Raw genomic sequence first — 18,863 nt, 5'->3', positions numbered from 1 at the left:
TTGGCACAAGTTCAAATTGACAGAAAGAAACATGTAGAGGGGGGCACTTGTTTCCTGTTGTCATTTAGTAACTCTTTCCAGGTTACTGTTCAGAGTAGTTGGAACCTTTTTTCCTAATTACCATATGCTCAGTTACGTACCTTTTAATCAAGGATTAATGCAGGGTTTGATGTTGCTGCAATGTATGATAGCCTCCCCTATAGCTTCAGGCCTGTCTGCACCATTGCGAAAACAATGCAGAATTGTGTGATACCTCATGATCTAATATATAACACATTTATGCTGTAAATAATGTGATAATATGCTGCAAACTGAATTATGATTATCTGCTTGAAGTATTTTGGCGCAGATATGCGTAATTCAAATTTAAAGTTCCTGAATCATAATTTGAGTGATAGAAAAGTTATCCATTAACAAAGAGGAAGAGAGGCCAAGAAAATTTCCATGAAAACAGAATAAAACAAGAATTCTTTCTCGACATTTGAGTTTTCAACTTTACAACCCTTCAACAATCTGTTGCAATGCAATTATGCTAATATTTCTGAGCCAGCTGTGATTCATACAAGAGAAAGAAACTGATCATAATATTCATATTCTCCAATTGTTTTAGTGACATTAGCTGCACTATATTAATGATATTAAAGTCAGCATTAATTTAAATTTAGTAATATGAGTTGTATCTGATGCAAAAGATTCATCATATCATTTGTGACATATCTATTGACATCTATTGATTTCTCCATGCTACCCTGTCAGTTGCTTCATTTCATAGGATTTAAGGAGTTTAATAAATAAATCATTTAAATAAAGTCAGTCATTGCTCTCACATCTACAATTATAAAAAATTCAAATAATTAACTAGGGATATGTTTATGTTTCATTAGCAAAGATAATTCCCTAATTATGGCAATGATTGAGAGCCATAAGGTTCTCACCAGGGAAATGCAAACAGTTATTTCTCTCATTGCTTGTTAGGTTGTGTTATGAAGGACAGTTATTTTTAAAAGCTTAATTTTTTTCAGTATTTTAAAATTCATGTAAAATTTGATTTAAAAATCTGTTTGAGCATAGAACACAAATGGTTCTACGCAGTACAGGCTCTTCGGCACATGATGGTGTGCTGACCTATATAAACCTACTTCTTATCCAATCTAACCCTTCCTTCCTACACAACCATAACCCATCATTTTCCTTATATTCGTGTGCCAATTTAAGACTCTTAAATTTCCCTATTGTATCAGTCTCTACTACCACCCCAGGTAGTGCATCCCAGGTACCTACCATTCTCTGTGTAAAAGCCCTACCTCTGAGATATCCCTAAACTTCCCTTCACTCACTTTAATCGGATGCCCGAGTATTGACAATTGGTGCCCTGGGAAAAGGGTGATGGCTGCCCACTCTACCTGTGCTTCTTATAGTCTCATACGCCTCTAATCAAGTTACCTGTCATCCTTTGCTGCAAAGAGGTAAGTCTTAGCTTGTTCAGCCTTTCCTCATAAGGCTTATTCTCTAATCTAAGTAGCATATTCTCTAAAACTTTAATGTCCTGCCTATTATAAGGCAAGCAGAAATGAATATAGTACTCAAGTGTGGTCTTACCAGAGTTTATAGAGCAGCAGCATTCCTTTACAAGTCTTGAACTCTATTCCCTGAATAATGAAGGCTAACACACCATAGCTCTCTTAACAACCCTATCAATTTGCTTGGCAATTTTGAGGGATCTGTGGACTTGGACTCTAACATCCCTCTTTTCCTCCACACTGATATTAATCCTGCCATTAGTCTTGTACCCTGCCTTTAAGTTTGATCTTCTGAAGGCTATCACTTTACACTTTGTCATTCAAATTCCACCTGTCACTTCTCTACCCCACTCTGCATCCTGTCTATATCCTGCAACACCTTCTACATAATCCATAATACTACCAACCTTTGTGTAATCTACAAATTTACTAGCCCATTCTTCTACTTCCTCATCCAAGTTATTTAATAAAATTACAAAGAGTAATGGTCCCAGAGTAGATCCCCTGCACAGAATCCCAGTTTAAATGATATCTATTTTCAATTTATTTCCCACTTTGCAGGTAACAATATGGATCAATGGCACTGTTGGACATTGCAGGAAATCACAAGCTGATTATCAGACAAATACAGAAACTGCTGGAATCATTCAAGAAGTACAATGAAGAGATTTCAATTGAAATGTTAACTATTTCACTTTCTGAATGATTCGAACATTTTCTTTATTTGCCTTGAATTTCCAAGAATGATTTACTTAAGATTAATCAAATTATATCTGTGTATATTTCAAGCACGTATTGCCACATGAAAAAAAGCAGAAGTCAAACACTTGAGCTTCACTGTAGTCCATCTATAGATATAGCTGGTATGTCAGATTGATCTGATAATGTTTGCATAATGCTTAATTATATTCTTAATTAATTATTTTCCCTCTCTAGATCATATTACATTCTATCGATAGATGTCCTGTGTTGTTCAGATTTTTAGCATCCGCAGAATTTCTCTGAAATGTTCTTTCATTGTGTGTTTGATCCATTGGAGTTGATGGGAGGCACTTTTAAAATGCAATTTTGAGCCACATTTTTCAGCAGTCTGTCCTCTGGAGGGCATGGCTTATTCTTTTCGAAAGCCATTTCCATTCTATTGATTGTTTCTTTTGAAGTTTGCGATGCTTTTTTGGAGCCCATTTCTGGATCTGGGCACCCTAAGGGTATAAAGGATATCGCGTGCAGATGATTCGCTCACTGTCTTTGCTTCCACACACGGGGCACAAATTCAGGCTGAAGTTGTGACCAGTCCTGAAGAACCACTGAGAAAGAGCATTGTAGACATCAGACATAAAAGGCTTCTCCTCTCCCCACTGACAGTTTGTTTAGTTAAGTATTGGTTCCTAACATGCTTCTTGGGTTTTATAAATTAGGGAGGGTTAGCAGAGTATCCATTCATCTAAAGGGTAATTGAATATACGGTGTAATGGTTTTGGGTAGCTTAGACGAACATTGTTCAGCCTGATTTCTCAAATAAATACCTAACTCACCAATTTTCAAACCTTTGTCTCCTGTTTCGTTCATTGGATCCTCAAAGTGCTGTCCCACGTGACACAGACTCAAAACATTTCCCACTGGGTGACACTTCACATTATAAACCTTTTAAACCAATCAGTACATTCTGGAGCTTAATTGGTAACCTGATGGTATGAGGATGGTGTTGGAAACGTACTTATTTTTTGAGGTCCACATAAAGTTGTATCGTTATACAAAATGAAAGTCAGTTGCTTCATTTTGCATAATTATATCAAGAATATTTAAAGTTAGGAACATTCTATTCACTAGCACCGAAAAGTTAAAAATTTAATAAATCTTTAAAAGAATTAATTTCAAGCAAAATCCGTAACAGCATTAAATAAATTACTACTGACTTTATTCAGCAGGATGATGAACCCCTAGTCAAATACCACTGGTAAATTTCTTTCTTGTACAGCAAAAGGAAGTGTGACATTTGTGTCATTTATAATAGGTATATTCACATCTCTTTCACATAAAGAATAAGATACAATTACTTCAGTAGGTAACACTTGAAACAGTTCGATATTTTGCAAACATTAAGTGATGTGTGGATCACTGCATTTCTCTTTGTTTCTGTGAATTAAAGGAAATGGCTGTTACCTTTTGGTTAATTTAGTTGTGACAAGAGCAAAACTTTGATTAGTCCACACCACTGGAGAGAGTGCAGGGTAGATTAAACAGGATGTGCTTGGGATGAACTGCTTTTTGTTCTGAAGTCCACTGGGTTGTTGGGTTTGTTTTGCTAGGAGCAGAGGACTCTATGTGGAGACCTGATGGTGATATGCACAAGTGAGGGACAGAGGTAAGATAGTTAATAGGAATTTATTCTCCATATTTAAGACTCGAGGTCCTGGGTTTAGGTGAGGGCTACGAAGTTTAGAGGGAGGAGATTTTTTCACCAGGGGTAGTTGGAATCAGGAATGCCTTAAGGATGTTAGAGGTTTATATTATTTTAAGAAATATCTGGACAAATATTTGAATTTCATGCCATAGAAGGCTACAAACCAAGTGCTGTTAAGTGGGATTAATACAGTTATTTGATGGTTAGCATGGACGTGATGAGCCAAAGGCTTGTTTCCATGTGTATGGCTCTATAATTCTCTATAGAACTAATATTGCAGAAGTTATTTCACACCCGAAAACACTGGATTTTACCTTTAAATCATAAATCAAAGTGATCTGTGTATACTGCTGTCTTATTCCTTAGCATAGTGATAGGATAAATTGAACTGTAGGTTGCATCGTGCTCCATTGGTATATATATTGTGTGAACAAGTTCTTGCAAAAATTATCTGAGTCAGAATAAGAGAAAAACTATCAATGTATTTTGCTCACATGTGATATTTGTTGAAAATTTACATTGAACAACATACATTGTTACTAAAATATATCAATGTTCTGATAATAAAATCTCTTTAACTACTGATTATCTTATCTCAAAAATATATGAATCTATTAATATAGAACAGTTTAAAACTTTGGTATAATTGTTTTGATTGTCAATTTCCTGCATATTTTACCATTGTTTGCCTTAATTCATAAATTATTTTGATTGCCAATTATCTATGATTAATGAAGTTACAAGCCATAGGGAGAATGGATATGGATATCAGTTTGGAGGTAGATCCTAAATTAAATGCATGAACATATTGCAAGGTTAAGTAGTTTCTTTATATGGTATTATAAAATAATTCTTAGAAAATTGTATTCTGCAAATTATTATTCATTAGAATGCTTTGTAATAAACCTAGTGAATGAAGAAATAGGGCTAGGATTACAGCTGAAGAATGCCACTTAAAAATGTTACATGTTTAAATATTAATCTGAGTTTGTTGTTTAGTATTTCTGCTGTCAAATGCTTCATTAAAATTTCCATTGTTAATTTATCCTTTTTCATCTCTGATATTAAAATTATTAACCAGTCCAAAGCTGTTTGTATGACATTATTTCTCACCAACAGCTGTACATTTGGATTCATGTTTGAATTGGTAATAGATTAAAAAAATGAGGATGCCAGAAATCTGAAATAAAAGTAGAGAATCTCTGGAATATACTCAGGTGTTCATGTAGCATCTGTGAAGAGGGAAGCCAAGCGAACTTTTCAGGTTGATGCCCTTACATCAGAGCTAATCCCAACTTGATTTCCCTTGTCACATATGCTGTGTTAACACTTTCTGATTTTGCTTCTGATGGGTGATTATTCTTTCCATCAGCTTAAATTCCTGTCTTGGATTTTTCCTGTTATTTTTGCCCATTTCGTTTTATAACTACAGTTTTGCCATTTTGTTCAGCCACAGTTCTAATTCTATTTAAATCTAGACAAATCTTTTAGGGAAAGAATTGGCACCAAAAGGGAAGTCTTTCTGTGGAGCCAGGAGATGTGTGTGGTGTCCTGATTGAATAATACTTGTGTGTATTCACCTGGGAGGAAGTTGGAGAGCTATGGGAGATATATACTGATAGTTTGGAATTGGTAGATCAGAAGAATGGAAGTGTTAGAGATATGACACTCATCAAGATGGAAATATCCTTCATACATGATGAAACTGATCCCAGGGTATGAAAAGCAAAGGGGATATTGTGTGTGATTTTTGCATCATCTTTACCTATGAGTAAGCTACCAGAAGGGTGGAGAATAGCTAATGCTGTTCCCCTATTCAAGAAGGGCAGTAAGGATAGGCCAATAAATTACAGACTGGTGAGCCTTGCAGCAGTAGATTGACAACTGTTGGAAGAGAATATATGATCACTTGGAAAGACTGGGACCGATTAAGGGCAGTGCCATGGTTTTGTGTTTGGAATTCACAAAGAGACTGATACATTTTTGGATATTAAATAAATGAGATATGGAAATGGTGCAGGAAAACGGCATTGCAGTGAAAGATCAGCCACAATCTTCTTGAATGACTGAGCACGGGTGACAGATTTGAATTTCCTACCTTCACTTTTATTTCTTATGTTAATCAGGCACTCTTAGGGCTTTGAGCACCCAAACAAATCTGCAGAACACCTTGGAGCCTTGATGTCCTGAAGTGCTTCATAGCCAGTGAAATTTTGACACTATTGTAATTTTACAAAAAACAGAAGCTAATATCCATGCGATAACCTCATATTTTTAGGCAAGTAAGATGTTTATAGATGGCTTTTTGAACTGTGCCTAGCCACATAGTCATGAATACACAGAGACCAGAGCAGCAGAATAAGCACGCATACCTGTATTGATTGTCAGTGAGGAGAAGATGTTAATACTGATCTTAACTGACTGTGATCTCCTAATGAATAAGTCAAGGATCTAATTGCAATGGGAGGTATAGAAACCTAGGTTTTAAAGATTGTTGATTAATGCTGGGGGGTGATTTTGTTGAATTCTGCACTGTAATCAATAAACAGCAGTCTGATGTAGATGTGGCTGTTGTCTAATTTCTCCGTAGGTGAGTAGGGCAGTGAGTTTGCATCCACTGTAGATCTGTTCAGGTGATAGGACTTGGACCCACTGAAATTTTCCTTGCTGTGATTAACCATTCATGGTACTTGATCAGAATAGATGTGAAAATGGTCCCCTAGTAGAATAAGATATATGTACAATAAGATGGCTTCATGACCTCACAGTCTACCTCGTTATGGTCTTGCACCTTGTTATGCAGTTTCTCTGTAACTGTAACACTATGTTCTGCATATTATTACTGTTTTTCCCTTGTATGACATCATTGTACTGATGTGATAAAATTATCTGCATGGACTGCATGCAAGGCAAGCTTATCACTGTCTCCTAATGTAAAAATAATAAACCAATTTAGATAGAACTTTTCTGTTCTTAGAAGATAGATTTAAACCTATGTCTGGTTCTGACATGAGAGTGCTAGCCACTGAAACATACACACCTTTGTGTCTCTATGATATCTGATTCATAGCGCTTATAAATATTTGCCATTCTGATAAATTATTGTCAATAGGTTTGGTGCATCTATAGTATTAATATTATATATAACTTGTTGCTTTTCTTCATTACCAGACTAACGAGTTGCTTGGAGAGATCCAGGTGTTGCAAGAGGAAATGAAAAGAAAAGATCAAGTAATAGAACAGTTACAACAACAGTTGGTGAGTTTGATCTTCTGTTAGAAATTATTGCCAAATTTACTCTGGATGCAAAAGGACAGGACGATTGGTGTACAAGTCGATGCGGTCTGTAGAGAAACAGTGAGGAAGGACAGGTAGGTGATAAGGCAAAATTGTCCTCAGTGGGAGGAGTTAAAATGTAGCATAGGGGCAAAATCAAAAAGGGTGATTAATAGAGGACTGAAGTTGTTATATTTTAATGCATCCAGTATAAGGAATAAGATAGATGATCTTGTCATGCATTTAGAGATTGGCAGGTATGACATTGTGGGCATCATTGAGTCAGGGCTGAAAGAAGATCATAATTAGGAGCTTAACAACCAAGGATACACATTGTATTGTAACACAAGAATAGGCAGGTAGGCAGAGGGGGTGTAGTGGCTCTATTGGTAAAAAAATAAATCAAGTTCTTAGAAAAAGGTAGCGTAGTATCGAACGACGTAGAGTCTTTGTTAGTAGAATTAAGAAATTGCAAGGGTAAAAATACCTTGATGTCAGTTACGTACAGGCCTGCAAATAGTAGCCAGGATGCTGGATATAAATTACAGCAGGAAATAGAAAAGGTATGTAATAAGAGTAATGTTACGATAGTCATGGGGTACTTCAATATGCAGCTAGACTCGGAAAATCAAGTTGGTACTGGACCCCAAGAGAGGGGTTTTGTAGAATGCCCATAACATGGCTTTTTTTTAGAGCTGCTTGTGGTTGAGCCTCAAACAACAGAAAATCTGCAGATGCTGGAAATCTGAGCAACACACACAAAATGCTGGAGGAACTCAGCAGTCCCTTCGGTTTTGGGCCGAATGTTGACTGTACTTTTTTCCATAGATACTGCCTGGCCTGCTGAGTTCCTAAAGTATTTTGTGTGAGGTTGAGCTTACTAGGTGGAAGGCAATTCTGGTGTTGTGTACTGAGCTAGATTTGATTGGGGAGCTTAAAGTAAAGGAACCCTTAAGAGGCAGTGATGATAATACGGCCAAATTCACTCTGCAGTTTGAGAGGGAGATGATGGTCTGTTGTATCAGTATTACAGTGGAGAAAAAGGAATTACTGAAGTCTGAGAGAAGAGCAGCCAAAATTGATTGGACGGGAAGACTGTCAGGGACGATGGCAGAACAGCAATGGCTGGAGTTTCTGGAAGCAATTTGGAAGGTGCAGCATAGAAACATCTTAATGATGAACTATTCTAAAGGCAGGATGAGGCAACCGATAGTAACGAGGGAAGTTAATGACAGCATAAATGGTGATGCGAGGGCACTTAATACAGCAAAAATTAGAGGGAAGTTAGAGGATTGGGGAGTTTCTAAAAACTAACAGAAGGCAACTAAAAACTTGTAAGGGGGAAACGATGAACTATGAAGGTAAGCTAGCCAATGAATAAATTAGGGTACAAAATTTTATTACAGATATATAAAGACTAAAAGAGAGACGAGGGTGGCAATTGTACCACTGGAAAAAAATGACGCCAGAGTGGACAGGAGAATTGCAAATGTTACTCCAATCTTCAAGATAGAAGGGAGACAGAAGAAAGGAAATTATACGCCAGTTAGTCTGATCTCAGTGATTGGAAAAATATTGGAGTCCATTACTAAGAATGAGGTTTCTTGGTACCATGAAATGCATAATAAAATAGGCCAAAGTCAGCATTGTTTCCTTAAGGGGAAATGTTGCCTGACAAATCTGTTGGAATTCATTGAGGAAATATCAGACAGGATAGACAAAGGAAAGATTGATAGGTTCTTACTTAGTCAGGATGTCAAATGTTATGGGGAGAAGGCAGGAGAATGAGGTTGAGAGAGATAATAAATCAGCCAGGATGGGCTGAGTAGACTCAATGGGCCAAGTGGCCTAATTCTGTTCCTATGTCTTATGGTCTGATTCATTAATAACTTTTAAAAATTTCACCAAAATTTATCATAAATAAAGGAAAGTAATGTTGCTGAGAGGGAAAATGGAAGATATGCATGAGTAGTACACAATCTTTTTAAGTGATTTTAGTGACTGGTTGATTGAGTCCATGGCACAGTTAAAAAGTGAGTTATTTCTCAGTGATCATTTGTATTAAGTGCAGTGTCACTGCCAAAAATGTATCTTGTTGCAAAATGCTTGTGCACTGTCTTAGGCACACGTATTATGTGGAAGTGTTTGTTTATTTAATGATACAGCGAGAAGTAGACCCTGCCGGCCCTTCAAGCCACGCTGCACTAGCGATCTCACAACCTTGATTAACCTTAACCTAATCACAGGACAATTTATAATGACCAATTAACCTATCCAGTATATCTTTGGAATATTTCTAGTTATCCTCTGAACACCGTTCATTTGTCCATGCCCTTCATTAGTTATTTGTTATTATATGCAGATAGTAGTTTAATAATATGCCGGCAGTAAATTGCAAGGTGGAGGGTGTGATTCAAAAAGAGAGAAATTCTGCTCTTCTGTGTTAGAAAACAGTTAAATGTATTTTTTTGGAAATATTAGCCTGGATTAACAACAACACACACAAAATGCTGGTAGAACACAGCAGGCCAGGCAGCATCTATAGGGAGAAGCGCTGTCGACGTTTTGGGCCGAGACCCTTCGTCAGGACTGAATTTCCAGCATCTGCAGATTTCCTCGTGTTAGCCTAGATTATGTGATCAAAAGATAAGAAATGGTGGTCAACTGTTAACTTGATGAAATTTATCTACAAAGTCTTTGTGGGCTTTAGAATAGAAATCTGTTCAAATCTTCTGTGGCCATTCAAGGAGATCTGAGATGTCTGAGAGCAAGCAAGAAAAACTATAATTCACAGATGGGATGTAGAAGTTTCTTGGAGTCTGACCATAAATTAGAAAATACGAAACAAAGGGAGCAAGTAGATTATACTTATGTATATTCATACAGAAGACAAAATAAAGATTTGGAAATGATCAGGTTAACATCGCAAAATAAGATGAAGACAGACAAGAAGGAATTGCAATGTATTTTAGAAGCCCAAAATTAACTAAATTCTAAACAATTGTAATTGGAAAGTTAATTGGAATCTGTTCAACCACCGTTGTAAGTTATTCTGTCACTGCAAATTTTAGTTCTTGATTTTTGTGGCATATTTCATGAGGATCAATAAGGTAAAAACAAAGCACCATTCTAGCTTGACCCATTGATGAGGACTCTTCTAGCATAACCTATGGAGCGGCAATATATCTCTGACTACAACTTCCAGTTTCAACATTTGACTTTGCATTTTCGAAGACTAGCTTTATTTGTCACACATACATCAAGGTGTACAGTGAAATGTATTGTTTGTGTCAGATCACTGAGGAGTGAACTGGGCAGTCTGCGAGTGTGTCCACGGTTTCAGTACAAACATAGTATGCCCTCAGTTCACTGACAGTAACCATAAGTCTTTGGAATATGGAAGAAAACTGAAGCACCTGGAGCAAACTTATGCAATCACAGGGAGAACACACAAACTCCTTACTGGCAGTGGCAGGAATTGTACCCCAATCGGAGATTGCTCTCTGTAAAGTGATGCACTAGCTACTACACTAAAATCACTCTGGAATCTCATCTTGCTCTCTCACAAGGAGAAATATTGGTCTCATTAAATAACAGGTATTATCTGGAGAAAGTCATGTCAGATCCTGAGGTCATAATTGCCTCACAAATTGCCAGAGCACTATCCTAAAAGTTCACTGCCACTGTGATTATTGCTGTTTGCATTCCCCCCCTACCCCACCCCCCATAATAGTGCTGAGGGAGGCACTGCAGGAGCCAAACCAGTTTACAGGGAGTTCAGGACCCAGCCAGTAGGTGCCACCTGAGACCTGCAGGACTGTTTTGGAAGCATGGACTGGAGCATATTCAGGAAGATGGCTACCAAGGGTCATTGCATCAACATTGAATATGTGGGATCAGTAACTGGCTACATAGGCAAATGCATTGAGGACTTTACCATGTTTAAACACTACACTGCCAAAGGGAAACCAGAAAATATGGCTGACTGCCAAATTCATGCCCAGCATGGGGATCAAGACACTGTCTTCAGATCAGGCAATAGGACAACTAAAGCTAGCAAGAGCTGCACTCTCCTGTGTCGTCAGGAATGTAAAGCAAGAGTACACGTAGAAAATTCACAAACCTATTGTGATTGTGGTCCAGCTAGCAGAGGTCTTCATGGACATCTTTAATGTTTGTTTGAAACTGTCCACTGTCCCTGCAGGCTTCAATACAGCCACCATCATTCCATTGCCCAAGACAGTGATAGTAATTGTCCTAAATGATTACCACCCAGTGACAAAGAGCTCAACAATCATGAAGTGCTTTGAGCATCTGGTAATGGATCTTATAAATCCCACGTACCAGTTACATTTGAACCCTTTCCATTTCACCAACTGTTCAAACTGGTCCACTGATAATGCCATACCCTCAGCTCCCCACTCCATCCTGTTCAACCTAGTAAACAATGCCTCATATGCCTGGATGTTGTTCATTGTCTTCAGCTTGATTTTACATGATCATCCCTCAGACTGGTGGATAAACTATCTTTGCTGGGAGTCAACACCCCTCTCTGTAACTAGATCTTAGACTACTTGACACAAAGACCCCAGTCAGTTCAAACTGGCAGCAACCTATCAAGCTCTATCACACTGAGCACTGGTGCCCCCCAGGGCTATGTGCTCAGCCCACTGCTGACTCATGACTGCACTGCCAGAACCAGCTCAAACCGCATCGTGAAGTTCACTCCTCAGCAACAAAGATGAGTCAACATACAGAGAGGAGGTAGAAAGGCTTGTTCAATGGTATGAAAACAACAGCCTGAGCCTTATTGTGGAACAGACAAAAAAGATTATTGTGGACTTCAGGAAGGTGCAGATCAACCACCCCTATTTTTACATCAATGGCTCTGCCATGGAGTGAAAAGCACCAAGTTCCACTTGTGCATACAATGGATGATCTAATCTGGGCCCACAATACCTCCTCATTAGTCAAAAAGGCACAGCAGCATCTACACTTTCTGATAAGATTGAGGCATGCAAGGCTTCTTGCCCCCATTCTAACAACTTTCTCCAGGAGCACCATCAAGAATGTTGTGTCTGGCTGCACCATTGTATGGTATGGAAGCTGCAAGACTCTACAGAGGATAGTAAACACTACAGAGGGATCACTGGAGTTTCCCTCCCCCGTATTTGTGACATTTACCACAAGCGTTGTAGACAAAAGGCCAGAAGCATTGGTTAGGATCTGTGCCACCCATCCAACAATTTCTTTGACCTACTACTGTCAGGAAGGAGGTACAAGAGCGTTAGGACCTGGACTGCTAGACAGGGTAACAGCTTCTTTCCTCAGGCTGTGAGACTAATGAATACACTGCCATTACCAAAGACTTGTCACTAGGACAGCGAGCTGTTTATTAATTACTGCGCTGTTTTACCTGTACTGCATGTATTTTGAATTATAGTTTATTCACTTACTTATGGTAATGTTTTGTTGTATATGCTGTGTGTGATTTATGTTTTGTGGCTACACTTTGGTCCAGAGATTTGTTGATTCATTTGATTATATGTACGAACAGTCAGACAACAATAAACTTGAACTAGAATTACATGACTGAAAGAGAACCATTTCAAAGAAATCTAAAAATCTGATCCTAGGATGATGCTGTTGACTCAAAACATGAATATTTCTTTCTTAAAATAAAATTCTAAAACTTTTACTATAATTTATTTTTATACATTGTTTCGGAAAGGGGTGGTTGCTATTTTGAATGAAATGTGTATCTGCTGAACCTGCTACTTCATCAGTGAAATACAACTAATTTGCTGGAATAAGGGAAAAGGAATTGAAAATGTTTCAGGTTGTATCCCTGCATCAGATCCCAAAATTCCTTTCCTCCAACAGATCCTGCTCAACCTGCTGAGTTCTTCCAGCAGATTCCAGGACCTGCAGTTTCTTGTGCCTTCATAGTAAAATACAAACCACTGGAGTGGATAGAATGAAGAGTGTGCAAGTTTACTGACATGACATGCAAGTTTACTTATGAATAGCCCGATGCGTAAATTCAGACAGGTTTTCCAAATTTTCAAGCATTTTCCTCACCTTTGTAGGCTAAGACCTTTCCATGGATAAATGATTCTATTGGCGCCAATTCACCAGAGACCATATTATTTTTAACTACCAATCAGAACGTTCCTTGTGTAAGTATTTTGTTAAATTTCCATGTCAGTAACCCATAAGGTACATGAAGTTAAAGTACAGATCAAATATTATTGACTACCTTAAACATTTATTACTTGCACCAACCCCAGGGCACGGTCTGCAGTGTGTACTTTCTTCAAAATCCATTACATTTCCCCATTCTTCTTGATTGAAAAGCATCTCATAAACCTATGACCTCTTTCACTAAGAAGGATATGGATAGTAGGTGCATGGAAAAGTGGCTCTCCCCTTCCTCCTCCTAGCATGTTTGAATGTTTGACTCCAAATGTCACAAGCTCCTAATTTGTGAACTTATCGATGGTCTCTTGTTGATACTTATTTTAAATCCTGAAACTCTGTCTCTGCCATCTTTGTTATATGTTCAGTAGAAGGGCTTCTTCAGATTAACACAGTGGCTTACTACCACTTCCTTGAGGGTTTTGAATGGAATTGACTTTATTTCTTACATCCTTCACATACAAGAAGAGTAAAAATGTTTACGTTATGTCTCTGTCTAAATATGCAATGTGCAATCATTGTAATTTATAATAATTTGTAATAAAAGAACAGTCAAGGTAACTTAGAAATACACTCAAATCAACATGTGTCTGGTGGGCTCATGGAAGAAGCTGTCCCAAAGCCTGCTGGTCCTGGCTTTTATGCTGCAGTACAGTTTCCTGGATGGTAGCAGCTGGAACAGTTTGTGGTTGGGGTGACTCAGGTCCCCAATGATCCTTTGGGCCCCTTTTTCACACCTGTCTTTGTAAATGTTCTGAATAGCGGGAAGTTCACAACTACAGATGCGCGGGGCTGTCCGCACCACTCTCTGCAGAATCCTACAATTAAGAGAGTTACAGTTTCCATACCAGGCAGTGATGCAGCCAATCGGGGTGCTCTGAATTGTACCTTGTAGAAAGTTCTTAGGATTTGGGGGACCATACCAAATTTCCTCAACCGTTTGAGGTGAAAGAGGCAGTTTTGTGCCTTTTTCACCACAGAGCTGGTGTGTATAGACCATGTGAAGTCCTCAGTGATGTGGCTGCCAAGGAACTTAAAGCTGCTTACCCTTTCAACCCCAGATCCATTGATGTCAATAAGGATTAACCAGTTTCTATTCCTCCTGTAATCCACAGCTGACTCCTTTTTTTTTGCACCATTGAGGGAGAGGTTGTTTTCTTGACACTACTGTGTCAGAGAGATGACTTCTTCCCTGTAGGCCATGTTGTTATTGTTTGAAATTAGGCCAATCAATGTAGTGTCATTGGCAAATTTTATTAGCAGATTGGAGCTGTGGGTCCAACACAGTCACGGGTATACAGAGTAAAAGAGGGGGCTTAGTACACAACCCTGAGGGGCTCTTGTGTTGAGAGTCAGAGGAGTGGAGGTGAGGGAGCCCACTCTTATCACCTGCCGGGGATCTGACAAGAAGTCCAGGATTCAACTGCACAAGGCAGGGTCAAGGCCGAGGTCTCTGAGCTTCCTGTCAAGCCTAGATGGAATTATGGTGTTGAATGCCGAACTGTAGTCCAAGAACCACATTCTCACATAAGTATCCTTCTTCTCCAGATGTGTAAGGAAGGTATGTAGAGCAGTGGCTATTGTGTTGTCAGTCGATTGGTTGTGTTGGTAGGCGAATTGTAGGGGGTCCAATTTGGGTGGTCACATGCTGCAGATGTAGTCCTTGACTAGCCTCTCAAAGCATTTGCTTATTATTGAGGTCAGTGTGACAGGATGCCAGTTGTTCAGGCATGTTACCTTGCTCTTCTTTGGTACAGGGACAATGACCGATAATTTGAAGTAGGAGGACATGCTACACTGGGAGAGGGAGAGATTAAAAATGTCTGTAAACACACCTGCCAGTTGTGCTATGCACATCCTGAGTACTTGCCCTGGGATGTGGTCCGGTCCCACAGCTTTGTGACTGTCCACCTGTTGGAGACATCTACGTACCTCAGGCTCAGAGATGACCAGGTTGCAGGTTGTAGTGGTGGCTCTCCTTGGAGGTGCAGAGTTAGCGATATCAAACTGAGTGTAAAAGCAATTGAGCTCATCTCAGAGAGAGGCTGCGATGTTGGTGGCACCACTCAGTTTGGCTTTGAAGTCTGCGATGGTATGCAACCCTCGCCACAAGTTACATGTGCTGTTCGTTGTGAATCTTGACTCAATCTTGTCCTTGTAGTGTTATTTCACAGCCTTGATAGCTTTGCGCAGATCGTAGCTGCTTTTCTTGAGCTCCTGCTGATTGCTGGCAGTGTAGGCTCTATGTCACGCAGTAAGTGCTGCTCGCATGGAACTATTGATCCAGTTTTCTGGCGCAGGAAGACCCTGATGGACTTCTGAGGGACAACACTTCTGGATAAAGCATATGACTCCATCTGAGAACTTGGAGACATCCTCATCATGGAAGACATTCCAGTTGGTGTCTTTGGAACAGTCCTGCAGGATGGAGGCCGATTGGTTAGACCAACAGTGGATGTTTTAACTATAGCCGCCTCTTGTTTCAGCTTCTGCCTATACGTCGGCAAAAACAGGATCAAAGAGTGATCGATTTGCCAAAAGCTTGGCGCTTTGTAAGCATTGCAGAAGGGAGTGTAGCAGTTGTCAAGTGTCTTATCTCCACGAGTGCTCAGCTGGATGTGCTGACAAAACTTCGGAGAGACTTTGAACAGTGATGCTTGATTAAAGTCTCCGGATGTGCAGTCTCCAGGGTGCTGATGGTCTTGTTCAGTTCCTTGAGGGTCAGTTCAGTATCAGCCTGCGGTGAAATGTACATCTCTGTGATGATAACAGCCGTGAACTCCCTTGACAGCCAGGATGGTCTGCACAGCAGCACCAGGTATTTCAGGTCTTGGGAACAAAAAGATTTGAGGGCATGCACATTCTGGGTTTGCACCAAGCATTGTTGACCATGAAGCATACCCCTCCTCCTCCTTTCTTCCCAGAGAGATTTATTGACCTGTCTGCCTGGAACAGGGAGAACCAAAAGGGTTCGGTAGTGTGGTCTGGTATCTCATCTGTCAACCATGTCTCCACGAAACACAAAATGTTACATTCCTTTGTCTCCCGTTGATAGAAGATTCTGGCTCTCAGTTTGCACAGCTTGTTTTCAAGGAACTGAACATTAACCAGGAGTATGCTAGGGAGCGGCAGCTGATTAGCATGCTGTCTCAGCCTCAACAGGATGCTGGGCCTTCTCCCACACCTCTGGCGCATCTTCTGAGGTAGTGGCTGAATAAGAGATGAATCTCCCACAGATTGCACAAGCAGAGATTCCCAGCGTAGGAAAGGCGTAGTGAGTAAATGCCATCTTTCCGATGTTCAGAAGGGTCATATCTGATGTAACTATCAGCTACTTAAACAGAAAATGCTAAGAAAATTGTAGAAGTTAGTAGTATACTGTAGATTTGGAACAGAGCTCGCAACACGGCCGCCGTACGTGGTGCCATCTTGAAGGTAGAAAATGGGTGACTAAGAATGGGCAATAAATGTTGTGTCATCAGCAATGACCAGATTCTGATAGTTATAACCAATCCCAGCAATTTTGTAGCTGGTTCTTTAAGACGAAATTATAACAGATCATAAAGCAAATCCTTATCATTGTTTGATCTTGGTGTTAGTTAGTGAAGAGTGATACAATGATTTTGGAGTTCTTCAATAGCTGTTTTTATTTTATTGCCAAATCATCCAGACATTAGCTACAGAACTTATGTATCATTGAGCCTCTGAAAATAAGTAAAGTGTACATAGTTGATGATATCCTCTATAACTACAGATCAGTGATGTAGCTACCGTATCCATACAGTTCCACCTTCACAACATAAGTGCAAGAACAAGGTGAGGCCCATGAGTTTAGTTTTCACAAAAGTCTGAATTGAAATAAGAATGCTTCTCAAAGAAAGGACATACAGTCAGCCCAGCATATCCTTGTGTTCCGCATCCGCGGATGCAATCAGCCGCGTATTGGGATAAAAAAAAACCCAGAAGTTCTCTCTCTTTCTTCTTATTCCCTAAACAAGACAGTGTAACAACTATTTACATAGCATTTCCATTGTACAGGTTTCCCCCTGCTATCCGAAAGTAGAACGTTTTTGGAGCGTTCCCAGACCTAAGACAAACACTGATTTTTGCCTTTCGCCACTCTCGCTGCTCGGGGTGTGCGCTGCCTCTATAACGGCTCGCTGCAAAACAAACGCTGAACACTATTTTCCCTTTTTGCCACTCTCAACTGCTCAGGGTTCGCGGAAGAGCTACAACGGTTGCGTCTGTACTGAACATGTACAGACTTTTTTTTCTTGTCATTATTCCCTAAACAATACAGTTTTACAACTATTGATATAGTATTTACATTGTATTAGGTATAATATGTAATCTAGAGATGATTTAAAACATACCGGAGGATGTGCATAGGTTATATGCAAATACTGCGCCATTTTGCATAAGGGACTTGAGCATCCGTGAATTTTGGTATCCGCGGGGGTCCCGGAACCAGATCCCTGCAGATTCAGAGGGCCGACTGTACAGTGCCTGTAAAAGGTATTCACTCCTCTTGGAAGTTTTCACATTTTACATTGAATCACAATAGATTTAATTTGGCTTTTTTGACGTTGATCAACAGAGAAAGACACTTTTGTGTCAAAGTGAAAATAGATCTCTACAAAATGATCTAAATTAATTACAAATATAAAACAGAAAATAATTCATTGCATAAGTATTCACTCCCTTTAATACGGTTATGTGTTACAGCTATATAGGACCCTGGTCAGATCCCACTTGGAGTACTGTGCTTAATTCTGGTCACCTCACTACAAGAAGGATGTGGAAACTATAAAAAGGGTGCAGAGCAGATTTGCGAGGACATTGCCTGGATTGGGGAGCATGCCCTATGAGAATAGGCTGAGTGAACTTGGCCTTTTCTCCTTGGAGCGATGGGGGATGAAAGGTGACCTGATAGAGCTGTATAAGATGATGAGAGGCATTGATCGTGTGGATAGTCAGATACTTCCAAGGCTGAAATGGCTAATGCAAGAAGGCACAATTTTAAGATGCTTGGAAGTAGGTACAGAGGAGATGTCAGGGTAAGTTTTTTTATGCAGAGAGTGGTGTGTGCGTGGAATGGGCTGCCAGCAATGGTGGTATGATAGGGTCTTTTAAGAGAATCCTGGATAGGTACATGGAGCTTAGAAAAATAGAGGGCTATGGGTAACCCAAGGTAATTTCTAAAGTAAGTACATGTTCGGCACAGCATTGTGGGCCGAAGGACCTGTATTGTGCTGTAGGTTTTCTGCGTTTCTAAAATGACACACCAAATCATCACTGGTGCATCCAATTGGTTTTAGAAGTCACATAATTATTTAAATGTAAATCTGTTTTTGGAGGCCTGTGTGCAGTCAAGGTGTTTCAATTTATTATAGTAAAAATATACCTGTATCTGGAAGGTTCAACTGCTGGTGAGTCAGTATCCAGAAGACAAAAGAACACTCTAA

The 18,863-nt window shown here is 39.5% G+C and overlaps 1 protein-coding gene across 4 annotated transcripts in view; it reads left to right on the top strand.

The window, feature by feature from the left end:
* LOC132378990 (serine-rich coiled-coil domain-containing protein 2-like) overlaps nucleotides 1-18,863 on the top strand; it is a 646,565-nt gene that overhangs the window by 489,248 nt on the left and 138,454 nt on the right. For all 4 annotated transcript variants that reach the window (XM_059946413.1, XM_059946415.1, XM_059946414.1 and 1 more), the window contains one exon: nucleotides 7,096-7,182. In XM_059946413.1, the coding sequence (XP_059802396.1) occupies nucleotides 7,096-7,182 (87 nt within the window). The remainder of the gene's footprint in view (nucleotides 1-7,095; nucleotides 7,183-18,863) is intronic.

Source organism: Hypanus sabinus, chromosome 21 (genome assembly GCF_030144855.1).
Source record: "Hypanus sabinus isolate sHypSab1 chromosome 21, sHypSab1.hap1, whole genome shotgun sequence".
Taxonomy (NCBI): Eukaryota; Metazoa; Chordata; class Chondrichthyes; order Myliobatiformes; family Dasyatidae; genus Hypanus; species Hypanus sabinus.
Note: the sequence above shows the minus strand (reverse complement) of the source record. Positions and strands in the feature narration are given on the sequence as shown.